The sequence below is a fragment of the Xiphophorus maculatus genome, chromosome 5 (genome assembly GCF_002775205.1).
Source record: "Xiphophorus maculatus strain JP 163 A chromosome 5, X_maculatus-5.0-male, whole genome shotgun sequence".
In the NCBI taxonomy this organism is placed as follows: Eukaryota; Metazoa; Chordata; class Actinopteri; order Cyprinodontiformes; family Poeciliidae; genus Xiphophorus; species Xiphophorus maculatus.
In genome coordinates, this window is record NC_036447.1 from 16706469 (window position 1) to 16725717 (window position 19249).

The 19249-nt window shown below is 35.7% G+C and overlaps 1 protein-coding gene across 1 annotated transcript; it reads left to right on the forward strand.

Annotated features, from left to right (window-relative positions):
* The first annotated feature begins 663 nt into the window (after positions 1 to 663).
* Positions 664 to 18575, forward strand: LOC102232813 (integrin alpha-L-like). Its single transcript, XM_014470238.2, has 31 exons — positions 664 to 765; positions 4202 to 4325; positions 4534 to 4619; positions 6324 to 6394; positions 6491 to 6605; positions 6678 to 6808; positions 6913 to 7055; positions 7154 to 7307; positions 8303 to 8444; positions 8550 to 8623; positions 8892 to 9006; positions 9159 to 9301; positions 9613 to 9759; positions 9844 to 10041; positions 11953 to 12083; positions 12355 to 12515; positions 12594 to 12751; positions 12846 to 12962; positions 13103 to 13170; positions 13281 to 13422; positions 15555 to 15647; positions 15780 to 15856; positions 15961 to 16041; positions 16132 to 16207; positions 16323 to 16430; positions 16527 to 16568; positions 16653 to 16778; positions 16865 to 16969; positions 17050 to 17079; positions 17167 to 17277; positions 17382 to 18575. Exons 1-31 carry the CDS (start codon positions 717 to 719, stop codon positions 17574 to 17576), a joined length of 3513 nt encoding a protein of 1170 aa, XP_014325724.1. The 5' UTR covers positions 664 to 716; the 3' UTR covers positions 17577 to 18575.
* Positions 18576 to 19249: the final 674 nt, after the last annotated feature.

The following is a 19249-nucleotide window of genomic DNA, read 5'->3' on the forward strand; positions in this document are numbered from 1 at the left end:
TATTATTTGTGTAATTTGTAACTGTGCGTGTTAATTTATTTTGTATTGATCATTTTTAGATATTGGTGTGTGTGCATTTGAAAACGCATTTAAAAATTCATGCAGAAAATGTTTTTCAGTTCACAAATCAGGTTTTGCTCACATAAATATCCAAAGTTACACACAAACAGACTCAGACGGTTTACAAATCCAGTTTTACATACGCATAGATACTTATTTTCTCTCACCATCACCTCCAGGGTGGTGGTGAGTTTGTTTTACTTCAAGAGGAGGTTTTAAAGTTTACTGTGAAAAAAGTGGCTAATCTGTGATCCCGCCCAAAAGACTTGGCATTTGTAGACATTTTTCAAGAAAAAGGCTTTTCTAAACCTAAACAGAGTTCAAACATCTTTAGCCAAGAACATTCAGACATGAACAGATGTCTTTACAGGGAAGATATTTACATTTTAAACAACATTTAAAGCCCTTTAAAATAAAACCAACACAATTTGAAGCAACTGGAGTTTTTTTGAAAGAGAAATAATTAGAAATTTTCTATGACAGTGGGAAGTATTGAGGATCGAAGTCATTTTATACAACTGTGAATGAGGCTCTGTGTAATATCGGAAGTGTCACACCCACCTGCTAAGGAAACAGCCTCATTTTTCAACTCGCTCTCCAACTACTGCACACTGACACAGAAAGGCGCTGTCAGTAGAATCTGAATTCATGTAAAGATGTACGTGCCACAGCGCTTCCATCTGCTCATCTACATGATATTGACAGGTAAGTTTAAAATAATTCATTGGTGTTTTTTTTTTTATGTTATTCACCTAAAACTGAAAACTATGGGGTGAATTATGGTTTTGATCAGAAAGTGTGAAAAATCATCTAAATGGTTAAATATGAAGCAACTAAAATGATCAATATGTAGTTTTTATTTTAAAGTTACAGCTATCCTTTTTACTCAAATTGTGACAAATTATGAGCTTTGTTTTTTTTCAGTTTATGGGGAAAGGAAACAGTGTAGACTTGAGAAGATTTAAAACAGGAACTCTTCACCACAAACGGGTGCATTTCTTTCTTGTGTCAGCATAATATGATCTTTGTTTTACCAACCTGATTTTCTGCTCCTTTAGAACAAACTGAGTAGCGCCAACAGCTAAAAGCACAAAAAGCTTAATATTGTGAGAAAATTATTTGTAAAAAATTATTTCAATGTTTTTTTTTCTGCAATGAAAAGTGTTTTTTTGGGAGGGCTCAGCTTTTGCAAAGCGATGTGCAAAATTGATGTTGAATTATATTTATACGTCGGCCAGCCACTGAAGGCATTGTGAACAAAGCAGTGACCACGAGGAGTTATTTTTATTTTGTCTGAGTTTTTCAACTATAGGACGGTGTTCATACTTTCTGCAAACTGATTCTACACCGTTTCTCTAAAATGTTCAATGACAGAAAAATGTTTTTGTGAATAACTGATCAGACAGTGCACAATACTTACTAACAACAAAGGCGGAGATCTGGAAAGTGTTTATTTATTGTGGTAAACATTAATTACAAAAATCATTTGTCATTTTACAGCTTTAAATGTGCACATATGTAGCTTTTCTTAACACCTTTGCTTAATGTGAACAGTGCGATAGTTAATCTAATGAAGACAGTTCCTTTTTAACAAAAAACTTTTCAGTGTAAGAAATAATTTTAATGAAAAGGATCTTTAAAAAAGTATCCCTCCCCTCCCGATTTACTCATAAAGCAGAGGTTGCACAGCTCTGCATCAGTAGTTTTCACAATCTGTTCCACAGTGAGAATGACTCATTCCTGAATTTACACAACAGACTGTGAGAAAAACTTTACTGGCTGCTAAAGTTTCCCTTTGGCTAAGCTAACTTTTATTCATATCTTAAATATCCTGATATTTAAGGTTTAATAAACCTTAAATATTTAAATATGGTGGTAATGCAGAAATAATGATCATGACATTGAATTTTGCTTTAATAAATTAAGGAGAATGTTTAATTTAGGCTTAGATTTTGTATTTTTGGGTTCTTCTATTGATATTTAAGCTCACTTAATTATTACATTTATGAAATGGTGTGTGGGGGGATGAAAATAAGTAGCTTTATTTATCTTGAATGGTGTAAACCTTTGTGAGACCATCCTTCATTACCATTTTAATGAAGTATATCTATGGAAAAAATGTGATAAATCTCATGTGCAGGTGTTTTTAAAAATATATGTTTTATGTCTCTGATGTTATGTTGGCTGAACAGAGTAAAATAAGTAAATATTTATTTTTAGCAAGTTAGGCAATAGTTTAAGAACATGCGTTGGAAACTGGAGATGACGTCCTTCCTTGATTATGCCTCTCTAAACCCAAGTGCAGCACATCTGCACCATGAGGTAAAAGAGGGTGGTGTGAGAACCGAGAGCAACGACTCTCGCAGCTTTTTTTCTCTTTTGTCCACAGCGTTAACTTCTCTATCGAATGACAGTAATCAAGTTGGTCTCAGCTCACTTCTGTTTCTGTTTAAATGATTTCAGGTCTCAGTAATTGACATAGCCTCAATACAAACAGCCATTTTCTAATTATAAATTGATTTATTATGTAGACAAACTACTCCTATATGAAGATGTGATAGGAATCTTTTGGTAATTTATAATTTAACTGTGATCAGACACACTTTCTGAGAAGCTGAATTCAGCCAAGAAATCTCGTCAATAGATCCTGTTTGACAGCATGGAGTAGGCTGAAATATTTTAAAAAGCAGAACACATTTATCCCATCTACAAAAATCCAAAAACAAATGAAAACAAAGTGGTTGGCATCTGTTCGTCTGGGAAGGGTTAATCTATTTGGCCTGCTATCGAACCTCAGTGAGAACCATTATTTATGAATGGAACAAACAAGAAACGCTGGAGAACCTCAACCGTGGTGGTGGGCCAACCAAAACGATAATGAAGCGACAACTCAGTGATATGGTCACTACTCATCATTCAAATATAAATATATTCACCAAAACCACTGTTCACCAAAAAGATCACAAAGACATGCTTCACATATTTCATATATTTCAGAATCCCCTTGATGAGGAAAACTTAGGGAAAACATCCCAACTTCCAAAAGTGGAAGTTTTTGGAAGATATAAATCCCATTGCATCTGGTATACAGCTGAAAAAATAAATACATTACAAGAAAAGAACATCATCAAGTCAAACGTGGTGCAAATGTGATAGTCTGGGGCTGCTTTGCTGCTTGAAAATCTGCATGACACGCCTTAAATGGACCTGAGAGTTCTGCACCCTACTGAAGGGAAATACATGGAGATCAATTTATGACCTTAATTTCAAATGAGTCATGCAGCAGAAGAATGATCCAAAGTGGTTCAGGATTCATTATCCTGCATGATTTAGGAGGTTTCTGCTGCCACACACCAGACTGGTGACTGGAATAAATGGGAGATTGACAGGCTTCTACAGCACTTGATGGCATGCAGAGGAAATATGGAGCAGAGAGATGCCTAAAAGTTAAGGGCAGTGGACCTTGAGAACCATTAATCTGAAGCACACTAGCTGCAGAACAAAAAACTATTTTGAGTTTTAGTAAAAATCCTAACTCTGACAAAAGGCAGATGGGCTGTAATGTTTCCCACGTGATGATGTTTCCTATCAGTTCTGACCTTTGCCTTTTATAAATTTTACTAATTACTAACTTTTTTGTGCTTTCATGGCTTTAAGAGAAGTTTTCTATTTTAACTTCTGCTTTTGACAATTGAAAACTGGAGATAAGACCTCCAGGAAGTCATTTTATAATTCTGGTATTAAAGTAGTGAATGTTCTGTGTGGATTTTTTTACACATTTATTTTAAACTTGTTCATGTCATGCAGTACACCTACCCTGTTTTATAATTATCTTAGTTTGTGCTGCTGCTTATATCTCTGATCTAAACAGGATTTCCTGGCAATCTAACAAAAAAAAGTCCTAGACAAATCAGAAGGCTTACGTTTAAAACTATAAATTTTACAGTTCACTCCCCATTGCAACGTTCAGATTATCTAATTGCTTTTTATGACAGCTTGCATTTATTAAATTTCTTTTGAAAAGATAATAAAGGTGGTTGATCAGATTATTTATGAAGACAACTTAGAAATCCAGAAAAGGAATTAGCACTTGTTCTACTACTTTTGTGAGCTTGTAAAATGTATCTTTCCTACTTTTCAGCTGCAGCCATCCCAATTACTTCAGCTTTCAACATTGATACAACAAACTCTACCGTTCTTCCTGGCGAGAAGGAAGATTTCTTTGGATACAAGGTGCTTCAGTACGAGTCACCCAAGAACAAAGGGTGAGTTTGCAGCTCCAGTTCTCTGGTTGTGAGAAAATTCAGAGTAACGTTAAGAGGAATCAGTAGACAGGAGATAACTATCTTTTAAACAATTTCCTGGAAGAAGCTTTCATCATATGAACAACACTTTGGTAATTAGCAAAAACTTTTCTGTTTGCTGAGAATCATGTTTTTGCTGATATCTCACTGATATTTCTATGGTTCACAGGGTAATCGTTACTGCACCGCTGCGGCTAAATGGGTCAGGGGGCATCTCCAAGATCGACCAAAATGGCGCTAAATTGTGGTTCAATGGTATGAGCGCTTTCACATTTAAACACTACTGCATTATAAAGGAGAAGAAAAATGGCTTCCAGCAGTACTGATGTTTGAAATATAACTCAGAATATTGGGAAAAAAAAGTTGTAATGAATACTGGTTGCAATGTAAATATGATTCAATCATTAAAAACTCGTACTTTTCGAGAATTTTAAATTATGCATGACTTCTTATTTCCCTGAAATATAAAGTGATGTGATCTACTACGCCACTTCCCAAAACGGAAAAGACAAAAGAAAAGGGTAGTCAGTCCTCAGAAATCAGACAAAATCATATTAGGTCTCAACTGTATCGAGGAAGCAGACATCAAACAACCAAGTGGAGTAAAGAGAATAATTTTTCTAAAAGCAGAGATCTCAGTGAATAACACGGGTAAATCCAAACAAGAAACAACAACGCACATGGCATCACAAAGAGCTGGAACGAAGCAGGAGGTAGAGAGCAGGGGAGATAAAGTGATCTTCATCGTGATCTGAACTCCTTCCTCATTTACTGAGTCACCATTAAGATTTGTGACTTCTTTCAGTCAAAGCTTTCTTGTTGTCCAGTCAGGTCAGATTTGAACAAATGAACAATAACAAGTTGTCTTGTCCATATTCTCCTTTACCTGAGCAGTGGAGCTCAGTAGCTCCTCCAGGGTTATTATTGGTTGCTACTCTGATTAATGCTCATTTTGTATTAATCGGGTTAAGTACACAGTGATGTCTTGCTAGGCCTGCAGTATTGCCATGTTTTCATTCTCAGATGATGGCTTGAACAGAGCTCTGCGAGATGTTCCTAGTTTGTTTCATAATCGGATCCATTTCAAATTTCTCTGTATCTTTCTCTCTGATCTGTCTACAGATACTCTGATACTACTGACGCTCCTTGGTCTTTATGATGCTGTTTGCTCACTAATATTCAGTCGTATTTACGTTGAGACTACACAACAATTTTAATAATATCAAACTTTTTCTGAGGGCACCTTTCTAAGACTCAAAGCCACCTTACAGAGAAGAATAAATAAAAAGTAAAACATTTATTTAAATCAGTAAACAAGTTTTGATAACAGTTAAAATCTCTGGACTATTTATTAGTTATTTGACTAGCAAAGGTGGTTGGTTGCGCTGGGTTTCATGTTGGTGAATGAAATACATTGAATTTGTAGCTGTAGCAGGATAAAATGTGAAAAGGTTCCAAACCAAATCTGTAGGCAATGATGCATTTTCTATTTATAGCTTAAGTACAGCTAGTTTGGTTTCATATGTACAATAGAGCATTAGGGCTAAGAGAATATTTTTAAAATTATGAGAATAAAGTAGTTAAAAAAAACAAACATTTTAATGGAGTTTTGCCTCTGCATTAAAATGAGAACTAGTGAGTGTCTTGCTAAATTATACTTTGGTATCGGTTGTAACAGCAAGGAAATACTTAATCTTTTAACAAATCAACAGATTATTTTCAATAGCAGAACTTTGACACGATTGTGCAAGAAACTGTGTCTATTTCAAAGACAGGCTTTCTTTTCTCCTAGTCTGACTCTGGCACTCTGCCATACAGTACATCTAGCCTGTGATGAAATTAAAGTAAAAATAAATGCAAGTATCTAGATAATATTTATTTACGTTGATCATCAAACCTCGTTGTAAAAACTAATCAGTTTGTCGCTATAAAGTATAACTGGAACAAAATGTTTTACAGGTTCTTCACATCCGTATTCAGCCAAGCATCTTGGCTTGTCAATAGCCACGGATACAAAATCCGGGTTTATTGTAAGAAACCACACACTGTCTGGGATATTTTAGAGCAAAACTAATGTCGAAACAGTGTTCAGACCCATTTCTCTAACATGTTTTGCTCTGCTTTAGGCCTGCAGTCCAAGCCTTGCTCATCCATGCGATGAGAATGTCTACCTGAACAGTTTGTGTTACAACATCACAGATGATTTTGAGCTGATCTCTTCTTTCAAGCCTTTGTTCCAAAGTAAGGCTGTGCTGTTTTTAGTATTTATATTCTGATTTATATGGTGTTCTAATGTTCTGTACTTTCCTACAGAATGCATAGAAAAGGTTGTAAACCTTGTGTTTCTGTTTGATGGATCCGAGAGCATGACTAATACAGAATTTGGTAAAAATAAAGAATTCATAACAGACATAATGAACCAACTTAAAAACACATCTTTCAAGGTCAGTGCACTCTTTCAGCATTTAGTTAAAGTATTAGTGAGTCAGGGTATAATCTGGTATAATCTTAATGTTAAATCAAATCAATGTTGTATATTTTTCTTTAGTTTGCAGCAGTTCAGTTCTCAACATCGTGCAGGACAGTGTTCAACTTTAAGGATTACGCTGATGGTACTGCTCAAGACAAACTTGCCAATGAACAGCATATGAAGGGTCTAACCAACACACACCAGGCCCTTAACTTTACACTGTAAGTAAGCGTGCCCAAAGTCCATACAGTATACACATTAGTTCCCGCAGATTAAGCAGAGTTGTCTTCAGCAACCCTAAACGTCAGCATTTCTTCAGGCACAATCTCTTGGAAAATGAAACAGCAGGAGCCTCAAAAAATGCAAATAAAGCTGTGGTGATAATCACAGATGGAAATCCAAGTGATCTGGATAAAAGTTATCAGAGTGTTGCAACCTATAATCGCAAAGAGATCACTCGAGTTGTTATTGGGGTAAGTTTGAACATATTTTTCTGTATTACTAGACTCAAAGATGTGGTTGATTTATTTGACTTTTTTTTCTGTTAAATTTCTTGTGAAACTGAGTAACATTAATTGCTCATCCCACTATACACAGTGATATACAGTAGTTTTTCCAGAACACTGCTTTTAAATTCTCCAACCATTTTTTTTAGCATTTATGTCTTTGCCTTTCTTGCTTATTGTTATATCAATTGCTTATTGTTTGTCTACTTCAACTATGCTTTACAAGTCTATGCAATCTGGTGGTTAAGGCATAATTCCTCAACCCCAGCCCAACATTATTATGAAAAATGAAAAAGAACATAACTTTTAACATTTGCTTTAAATAGTTAAGAGTGTAGTCAGAACATTTCACCCCAACCATCTGGGCTGAAATAAAAAAAAAGTTTATTGAACAAGTGTATGTCCTTGTTACAAACACTTGTTCAATAAATCCCATCACTGCAATTAGCACACTGAAGGGATTTGCCTTGCAGCAAAAAAGCTGGAAGACCAGATACTGATAAAATGTATGCAAACTTCTAAATGTGAAGAAAGTTACAAAACAAATCTGCACAAAATGTTTTGAAAAAGTTTTATAACATTTAGCAAATAGAAATAATTTAGGTGATTCTGACTGACCTAAAATGAAATAAGTTTGGCCTAATTGAACTTCAGGCAATGAGAAAAAAATATGTGTCTTTCTACTCGCTGTATGTGTGGTATCAATTGCATATAGCACAGATTCACATCAAAAGTGCTTTCAAGGTATTGCATGATTGGTTCATAAGCTGTATTTTCTATCTCCGCAAAGCTGTTGCAGAATACTAATCACTGGTAAACTAGACCATTAATACGGACCAATTAAAAACCACTTGTCTCCTCAGAAGAGAGTTTGCTTCCTTGCTTCAAATACCAAACTGTAAATAAAATGGCAATTTCAATTGTGTAAGATCTGAAATCATGTACTGTTTTTTTCATTTCAGGTTAAGATTGAAAAAGATAAATTCGACAAATTAAAAACAATTGCATCAGAACCAAAAGATAATAATGTGTTCGAAATTGAAAACTATGATGGACTTACTGGAATACTGGGAAGTTTGCAAAAACAGATCTTCGCTATAGAAGGTGATTTGTTTCCCTGTTTTATTTTGCAGTGTTGATTAATGAGATGCTAATGATTTTTCCCTGTCCATGTGGTAGTGACACTTTGTCCTCTTCTGTAATTTTTAGGATCTAATAGGACTCGATCTGATAAACTGAATACTCAAATGGCTCAAAGTGGATTCAGTGTCGTCTCACACAAGGTAAATTATGCATTGGTTTAGTTGGCATATTTAATGTTTTTGTTTTCATCTGGCTTGCAGTTTTGTCAAACATTTGTGTCCTCTTTTGTTCCTGATAGTAGAGTCATAGATGTCTTCTTGAAATAAATAAACAAAAGAAAACTTCTAGAAGAGGTTCTGCTTAAAAACTGAATTAATAGAAATAGACCTTGATGAGTCTCTATCAAAAGATCATTTAACACAGATAAGTCAGGAAGTGTGTATTCTGATCAAACCTTTGTGTTGACAGGACACCTTGGTTCTGGGCTCAGTGGGTTCAAACACCTGGCGTGGGACTCTCAATGAGTATAAGACACAAAACAAGGTGATTTTAGACCCAGATATGCAAGAGGCCTCCTACATGGGTATGCTAATTATTTGCTACTTTACTCAGATGATTTATTTTAGCAGAAATATAATTGAATAATTCAATCAGTTTCAAATCAACTGTTAGTGTTATACATTGTGCAATATAAAAGAGAAATTCATGACAATTTGTTGCTACTCACATTTGTAGGATACACTCTTTCTGTTGGAGAAAGAAATGGCATTTCTTTATATTTCACTGGCGCCCCACGTTTCAACCACATGGGACAGGTTGTAGTTTTTCGACGTGATGAAGACAAGTGGCCAGTAGTCCAAAGAATAACTGTGGACCAGGTTGGGAATTGTAGTTTTATAAAAAATCTATTATATAAACAAGTAACATGAACATGGGTTGCTCATTTTTAAGCTTATGTTTGTTTATGAACATATTTTGCTTGTGACTTTTAGAAAGACTCAAGAATTTACAGACACGTTTATATTTGCAAACAAACACAAATTATTATATTATAAATTATTATATGTGCTGAGAGTCAAAGTTTCAGTTTTGCAGTTGCAGAGAGGGACACAGAAAACCTCCTTGAATTTCCAGCTAATTTTTCAGAAAGTAAAAGAGCAGGAAGCAACTATTTATCTGTACTTTCCAGATTGGCTCCTATTTTGGTGCGGAGCTGTGCTCTGTGGACATTGACACAGATGGTAACACTGATTTCCTGCTGGTTGGCGCTCCAATGTTTTTCCTTCCTGAGGAGAGAAAAGAAGGGTCGATCTACATCTACGCAATATCTGATAAGGTACATCAATTGTTAAGGCTCAGATTAAAAGTCACTTTTGCATGAATTTATTACTGAGTTAAATATTGTCCTCATTGCTTGTAGATCGACTTAATGAGGGTGCTTCAAGTGAAAGCACCGTCCATGGGTAGATTTGGCACCACGATATCCAGTCTTGCAGATCTGAATGGAGATGGTCTCCGAGATGTTGCAGTGGGAGCCCCCCTGGAAGAGAACAACGCTGGAGCGGTCTACATCTACCTTGGACAAAGAGGCACAGGGATGCGCAACATTTCCAGCCAGGTGATACAATCATATAAGATTCTGTCAAGTAAAAAAATGCATCAAAGTTCATGCGTTTTCTGAAGTCGAACGAAGTCGCATTTGCTGATCAGTTTGTCTTTTTTTCTTTTAAGAGTTCAAACATGCTTAGTGTTTAATACAAGAACACACAGCTGAGAGAGAAAGATGAAGAAAATTGAAATAAAATTAAAAATATTTATCACAATGCAGTCATAAGTCCAATTGACACGGTGTCAGAATTATTTTTTTTAATGCATGGCATAAACAAAGTAAGCTTTTTTATGGGCAACAGAAGGTCATACCCTCTCTCACACCAGGCTAAAACTGTCCACTAGTCTCCAGGATCTTCACAGCTGTACAAATGTAGCACAATCACTGCAAAATTGGGACACCACATGTCCTCATGAAGGCTCCCATTATGCTACTGCTTTGCACACCCCAACAAGGTTTGTCACTGTTGCTTTCCTGCCATACCACATGGGTACTGCTATGGGTACCCATGTTTATCACAGATAAGTCAGGATGTGTGTGTTCTGATCAAACTTCTGCATGTTTCCTCACAAGCCACACAATTGCCCTACATACCATATATGAAAGATTTCTGCACAGCTGCTAGTTTCAGTCTTACTGCTGAACACAAAAACTATCAGGACCTTCTTTCAACTCTTCAGCAACTTGAGAGGAGAAGAGATTTTCTCGTCAGAGCATTTTATGCATATATCTCAACAACTGGAGTAAAAAGGAATCGTGTAGACAACATCCAAAATTAGCTTTTTACTATTACCAGTTAGCTAATCATACCAAAATCTCTGAAATAGTTTAATGTGTTACTCTGCCATTTCAGCATAATTGTGCTATCAATACACTCTACTCTTAACAACTGGGATATCATAAGGCTGCTTTCACAGCATCCAACACTGCTTCAAAATACAAGAAAAAAATCACATGGTCATCATTGATAAACCCCATAAGCCCTCAGCAAGACCCTTCAGTGACAACTCCACATTCTGTAAAATTTACAATGATTTGTTTCAGTATTCGAACAAAGCGCTTGGTAGATTTTAAGGGTGAAAATGCTTACATTTGTTTTTTCAACCACCTTTAAAGACATGGTGTATACCATGCTGTATATGGATCATAGGTAGCCAAGGAGAAAGTTGTCTCAGGAAATCAGAAAATTATAGACATGCTAAAGATAATATAAGACAGTATCCATGCAGCTTGATGCTCCTGTGACAAAATAGCACTTATTATTCAGAAAGTTAAACTCACAACACTTTAGCCAGCCTCCCTGGCCGCAGGATGACAAATTGAAGACAAGGTTAACACAAATGGCAACCAAAGAATTCAGAACAACTTTAGAAGAAATTAAAGGTGAACTCCAAAGTCAAGATAAATCAGTGTCACATCACACCATCTGTTGTTGTTCGAGCCAAAGTGGACTTCATGGGAGACGACCAAGGAGGAAACCAAAGCATTTAAAAGTGAAACTACCACAATGCATGTTGACAGGTCACAAAGTTACTGGCACAACTGGAGCGAACCAAAACACCTGTGGACAGGTGTAGAAATCTTATTGACAGTTACAGAAATAATTTAATTCCTTCAAAAGGTTGCGCAGCTAAATTTTAAGTTACAGGTACCATCACGTTTTCCCAGGACTTTTGAAGTACTTAAAAAAAAGAAACACAATTCACACAGCAATAATGTCTGATTTGCATTGGTTAATTTTCAGTATTTTTTTTTTATGTATTATTACTTTTCTCAGTTTCAATTTATTTCAGTGACCAATGTGAATTTTTCCTCCATTGACACTAACTATTTTGTCAGTGTGTATGTGTGTGTGGGCGTGGGCAGGCGTATGTGTGTATGTGTGTGACAGTTTTAATAGTGAAGTTTCTGCTTTTCCAGAGAATCACAGGAGCACAATTTGATCCTGCATTGACATTTTTTGGTCAGTCCATCAATGGAGACATCGATCTCGGAAAGGATAGGTTGCCAGATATTGTGGTGGGATCCCAAGGTGCTGCTGTTGTCTTAAGGTATAACTTTGTTAGTGCACCACTGCACTCTTCAAGTTAAATGACGTGTTGAAATGCAAACTTGGGTTCATTTCTAGAAAAAAGGCTATAGATGAAGGTTTGATGCTTTTAAAGTACTTATAGTTTTCACCAAATTAAAACATCTGATGATAAGGAAAAAGCAATCTGAAAAGTTCCTTGTTTAAAGCTGCACAGATATGTTAAAAAAAATAACTTGGTGAGGGGAGTCGCATCAAAACTGTTCACAAATCCTTTATTTGGTCTCTTTCAGGTCCAAACCTGTGTTAGATGTCAAGGCTAAGCTGTCATTTTATCCCAACGTGATAAGTATTCAGGAAATCAACTGCTTGGATAAGACGGAGGACAAACCATTACCAATGACTAACATAACAGCTTGCTTTGAAATGGTAGAAGTAACAAACAGCACTGCAGGTGAGGATTAAAAATGGGATTTTCACCTACAGCAACTGCAAGTTTGTCATTTTAATGGCACACTGTTATCCACTTAAGGGCCAGGAATCAATATCTCACTCATGCTCAATGTGGATCCAATGAGGCAATCAAATCGAGGTTTCTTCATTGAAAATGGAACAAATAGCAGGAATATTATACATACCCGTGAGCTGACTGACAAGGAAACATGCTTCAACTATTCTATCTCCATGAATGTATGAATAATCATAAGATTGAAATCATTCTTACTCAAATGTTTCTGGTTTTGTCTCTTCAAGAACTGACCACACTGTTATTTCTGTTTTCCAGAAATGCATACAAGACACATTATCTCCTGTCAACGTCAAGCTAAACTTTTCCCAAGATTTCAACAACCATTCAACAGCCATTCTTAGCATAGACAGCCAAATACAGGCAATGGTTGAGGTGGGTCCAGTAACCAAAGGGTTCTGAAGGAATGTAAAGATGTAAAGATGGATGTGTAAAGAAAACTAAATGTTTATTCTTGGAGTTTGACCAAAGTTGCATCCAGTTCTGTTCATTGGACAATATACATTTTTTTACAGGTTCCTTTCGAAAAACACTGTGAAAAAGAAATCTGCATTGCTGATCTTAAAGTGGATTTTAATTTTCAGTATGTATTTTGAACAAAAAAAAAACCCACATACACACATGCATCTAGAAAAGCTATTGTTTAGCTTCAAACAACTCAACTGAATTTAACAAGTACGTTTCCTGTTTTAGGTCTGAGGAACTATTAGTGACAAAAGATAGCAGCATCAAAATATGGATAAAACTCGATAATATGGCTGATGACTCATACAACACCAGCCTGACGATGCTCTACCCTCAAGGCCTCTCTTTCTCAATGTTGGATCAAAAAGGGGTAATTTAAGTTACATTATTTTCTGGTTGTTTTAGTTGATTTGTTTTGTTTTTTTGGGGGGGTGGGAGTTTCAGGATGGAAAAATTACATAAAATCTAGAAAGAAGTTTAAAAACAGAAATTGAATCCACAAGTTTGAAATGACTGTACAAATTTTAGGGATGAATTGCTTAAATGAATTCTATGATTACGATTTCTCGTGTTTAGGATTACCATAGCAATAAGAAACTTCAGTTTGCCGGGTGACTCAGTAGGTAAAGCAGGCGCACCATGTGCAGAGGTTAAAGTCCTCAGACTTTATTCATTCATTCATTATTCATTCAGACCAATTAATCATTGGTCTGATTCCCAGTCTCGGGCCATTTGCTGCATGTCTTCCTCTTCTCTTTCCACCCTCTTTCCTGTCAAATTTCAGTTCATCAATGAAAATCTTTGAAAACGATAAAGAAAGTACTATTGAAACCATACGTAAGAACCACATACAGCATCTTAGAGGTTAAGTAAAGGGCTAGAAGATGTATGCAGGAAAAAAATAACATAAGTGGCCCTCTGACACAAGCTGCCTATCAGTTAGTACCAGGAAAAGTAACTATTAGATGGATATTTAATCTTCAGAATGATCTGGTTTGTCCGCTCAGCCTTTTTGTAACTCCTGCTGAAGTTTGTAACTCCTTCAGCGTAGTAAGAGGTGTGTGAGTGGCCTCTCTCAATCATTTCCTTCCCTCACACAGTCATCCAGTTTGTGAGGATGGCCTGATGTAGGCAGATTTACTTTATTCCTTCCATTTCTTCTTGTATCCATCCTCTGATCTGTATTTGCTTGGAGTGTTCCTGTTTCTAATGGTGGCCAGAGATTCTGATTAACCAGTGATTGGACCTGCAGATACAGGTGTCTTTATATTGGTGAGACACACTCACTTGATCTCCATTCCACTCATTTTGAGACTACTAGCACCACTTTGCTGTACCTCTGTTGAATTAGGCCAGTCACTAAATAATAATGCAATCACTTATTTTATGTTGCCTAATCCATTTTCACTTTGATGTTGAAGGGTCAGTATTATGTAAATTTGACATTTTTAAACTTCAGATCATATTATAATGTTATTGTCACATGGGAAAAAATGCACCTGGAGTGCTGCTTTAACTCTTTCATGCCTGTTTGAGAAATCCTTTAATCTTCTGTGCCAACCATTTAGGGGTTGGCACAGAAGATTTGTCTGACCGTTCCCCACAACTCCCGCACAGATTATCGGCAGCAGCAGTTAGCAAACACATTGCTTATGAGAATGACGTTAACGGCTTAATGGACAAACATTGTTGTGTTAGGTGCAGAAGGTGGAGTGTCAGAAAGAACAGCAGCTTATTAAGCAGACAGAGGCACAATTTTGAGACATTAAATTGTAAAGTTTAATTTTTACAAAATTATGTTTGATATATTCAGCATTTCCATAACATCTAAAGGTAACATAGTTACTTGATTGTGCTACAAAAAGACACTATGTGACAGGAAAATACATAATACTGCCCCTTTAAAGGTTTTTTTTTTCGTAATTTTTGTTAGCAAAATAAAAATTTTTGTTGGCTATGACTGATTTGTTAAAGTAATAAAAAGGGTAAAACTTCCAAGAGGATGAATACTTTTCATAGACATTGTACATGTAAAATGGCCTCAGCCCACTGGGTTTGAGAAATTGTACACATTTTTTGAAGAGTACTAATTACAAATTGTAATTGTAAATGGACACTGAATACAAGCCGGGGGAAAGTCTAACGCTGCTTCATTAAAAATGTGTTACTTGACATCATGGCAGTGAATATTATTTCTAGTGGATATTATGTTCACTAGAAAGATAAAATATATTTACTTCATCCTTTTTTTGTGACACACAACAAGTAGAGGAAACTGCAAAACGTTTTTTGAGGACTTGAAACCGACACAGGATGTGTCTTGGCAGAGTTTTCACAACCAAAGGCTTGAAAAGCATCTGCCGTGTCTTTCAGACCTGTCTCTGTCTTGTCTCACTCTTACGTGTGCTTCATTAAAGACACAGACTCTGTCAATGCACCTTTGCTTTGAAACATGGAGCTTTACAGCAGTTAAGCTTGATTTAACTTTTCTCTCCTCATCAGAACAAGAAACTAACTCAAATCTGCGCTGACCAAGAAAAACTTAATGAGACCATTTGTGGGATAAGCCTTCCTGTATATCGCAGCAAATCCTCTGTGAGTCATACAGCAGCCAAACATCCTCCTTAGCGACACAAGAGAGTTTGTGAAGAGCTCTCTGAATGACAAACTTTAACAGTCTTTTTAGCAGAACCAAATTTAAAGTAAATTTCTCTTGTCCCATAAAAGGCCGAGTTTATTGCTACTTTTCGCACCAAAGATTTTGAGTGGAATGACACATTGCCGATGACAATCTTTGCAGAAAGGTACATTAAAAAAAAAACGTTATTCCCAATAGAGGGAAGCTAAAAATTTTGAGAAGCAAACTTTTCTATTTTCACTTACAAGATTTTATCCTTTGCATTCTTAGTGAAAATTCTAACTCCAGCAAGAGTTCTTCTATGACCAAAAGTATTCCTGTAAAATATTCTGTTGAAATGGCAATAGCAGTGTGAGTAGTGTGACACACATCCGCAATATCTTCAGCTGTATTACACCAAGGTGTCCTGTGTTTTGCAATAGTTGCTTTTTGTTTTTTCAGAAATGACGCATCTGATGACAACCTGAAGTTCACTCCAGAAAATTATAAAACACAAAAACTGTCAACTGTATACAATGTAAGTGATTTAAAATATGGTGCAATTGTATCACTTTGAAGCAAAAACATATCAGTTTATTAAAGAAAAAACATACCTGTTGATTCAGAATGATGTGGCTTCTTATTATTTACAGATACGCAACACAAATTATAAGGATTTTCCCATCAGTGTATTCCTCTTCTTCCAAGAGAAACTGGAACACGACTTTGAAATGACAAACTATAAAGTTATTGTCAAGCCAGTAAGTTGTCCAATTGTCTCAACACTTCTCATTTAACTTTTAATGCTTCTCGTATTTGCAAGCTTTCAATATTTACATTTTTCTCATGTTTTTAAGAATAAATCTCAGTGCTCAAAGTTTTCCACCCCAAAAGCTGAGGTTAGTGTAACAGATTGGGACTTAAACTATGTCGTCACATTATGAGTAAATCACTATGTGACACAAAGTATTATTTTGTTGCAGGACTGCCCATGGAAAGAAAACTGTGTGGCCATAAAATGCGATACATTTATGTTAAAAAACTATTCAGATGTTTACATTTCCCTGTTGGGGGATGTGCATTTCCGAAATCTGAAAAACTACGAATCGGTATGTACTGTAAAGAGTTAAGAAAAATTACACCACATGTACCTGTGACATTCCCTCAACTGTCCTGTCCTGCTCTTTCTCTAAAGAATATGCCCTTTCTGAAAAAATATACTGGAGTCCACGGAGAGGTCAAATTTAACAGCTCTATAAAAGTTCGCTATGATGGTAGTAGATACGTGATGAAACAAGAGGTATGTATAGGTTGAACTGCTGAGACACTTTCTCAGAGATGCAGTTTTGAAGGTAATTGTAATCTGAGTTTTCGTTTCAGAAAAACAAGAACTACGCAATAGAAAAATCAGTATGTACAACTCTCATCGATACCTATGTAGTTAATACAAATTAATGTTTTTATGTAAAGCATAACCTGTTTTTTCTCTGCTAACAGACTGGAGTTGTAGTTGAATTTAAGGTGTCTCAACATAGAAATCTGATCATTGCGACTGGTGTGATAATGGGATTTATCCTTCTGATCATACTCACGATCATCATGTGGAAGGTGAGATTTCTATGTCCAGCTTTGGAGCCTGTTGGGAATTAAGACATGGTTTTGTTTGTTTTGGTGTTTAATGGTCTAATGGTTGCATTTGTGCCTGTCCTTAGTGTGGCTGCTTTAAGAGGAAAACCATTGAGGATTTCAATGAGGAAATGGCTGGTCAGATAATAACCTCATCTGTGCCATCTCTTAACAAATTTGAACAAGTGAAAGAGGAAAAAAAACCTCTTAATGCAGATGAGGACAAAGAAGACAAATCCCCAGCTAATCCAGAAGGAGTCTGTGAAAACGTGGATCTTTAGGGCTGAACCAGCTCAAACGTGACGAAAGTTGGGACTAAAATTTAGAGATTATTTCAAATATTTACACAGTTATTTTCTTCTCTTTTTTTCTGACATTTTCATAAAAGTAAAACAGAAATGAAAGAAAAAGGCCAAAGTACATTGTATTGATGCTGAATTGTTGTGATAATTTGGTTCGGCTTTTTATGCAGATTCGGTTAGATTGACCGAGTAAATTTTATGTTTGACTTGATCTCAGACCCTGAAGAGACTGCAACGCAGAGCAAAGCCTTTCTTTGAGCTGTTCTTGACATGTTCTTGCCTGAGGCAGGGAACAAGACTACTCTAGATGTATGAATGATGTAATATAAATACAAATGCCTGACAGAAGCTCTGAACCTAACGCCCTTTACTAGGATGGTTTTTGTGGCTTATGGTTTTTGTGTCTTTTCTCTTTGTATTGGTTTGACTGAATGGAGTTTTAGTTATAAGATTGTATTATTGAATGCTTTTGTTTTAAATTGATTTGCATTGCTTGTTTTACGTATTGTTTCATCCCATTTCTCGGATTGAGGTGTTTATTTCATGTCAACCAACCTTTGAAGACTGATTCCAACATACATAGTTGTTCAATGTGCACCTGTGTTTGGCTTTACTGGTACCTGCCATTGTGTGTGTGTGTGTGTGTGTGTGTGTGTGTGTGTGTGTGTGTGTGTGTGTGTGTGTGTGTAGGTGTGTGTGTGTGTGTGTGTGTGTGTGTGTGTATGTGTGCGTGTGTGCGTGCGTGTGTGTGTGTGTGTGCGTGTTTAAATTGCTGATTGCTAAAGAAGTGAAGCATGACAGCTTTTATTTATCATCAATCATTATGTAGTGATTCAGCAATAGGTTGTTTCATACTGGAATTAAAGTATTTACATTTACCTCATTTCAAATTATGTCAGCAGTGTTTTTAGGGCAACATGTTTGTGTAGCATTTTGAAAATGTTTAAAATAAAATATTAGCCTTTTACTGGAAACAGGTTTTGCTTTTGCAGTCGTCAGTTTTAATGAAATGTTTTAAGTGCACTTAAAATCTGATACAATATTTATACACTCAAATTCAATAACTTAGAATACTTATAAAAACCTTATTTATTTCAGCTTTATTTATAAGGTTATTTATTTTAAATTGTTCTTTTAAAATTGTTTTTTTTAATTAAGGCTTTAAAGAACTGATAGGTGTTTTAAAACCTTAATTTGTATTTACTATGGTGATTTTTTAATTATTACTATTGTTATTAATATTATGATTAATACAGATTTAAGATTACAATATTACATCAGACCAACAAAAAACAGTTGATGCAGAACAGATGGCTTAATGAAAATTATGTTCAACACCACCATAAAGGTTATTTTCAGCAGGTAGTATTAATCTGACAAGCCTCATCAAAATGCATATTCTAATTTATTGAATATTATTGTACACAGTAGGCACATTACCTTTTTGTCTGGCAATAAGTCAGACTTATATAACTGATCAAAACCTTCAAGGTATGCTTGTTGGCATTACAGCAGGCACATAGAATCATTTTAAAAATATATATAATTAAATAATCATGAAGATTATTGTCACATCGATGTAATTCTCAATAAAGGTTTGGGAGTTGAAGATTTTAGTGCTTTACCACAGAACAACCACAACATCTAGTGAC

What these genes read in the sequence shown, in the direction of transcription:
- LOC102232813 (XM_014470238.2), top strand. Translation starts at nt 717, where the DNA reads ATGTACGTGCCACAGCGCTTCCATCTGCTCATCTACATGATATTGACA. An exon ending in CAGGCCCTTAACTTTACACT is followed by an intron (nt 7,056 to 7,153) that starts GTAAGTAAGCGT and finishes GCATTTCTTCAG; the next exon opens with GCACAATCTCTTGGAAAATG. An exon ending in ACTATTCTATCTCCATGAAT is followed by an intron (nt 12,752 to 12,845) that starts GTATGAATAATC and finishes TCTGTTTTCCAG; the next exon opens with AAATGCATACAAGACACATT.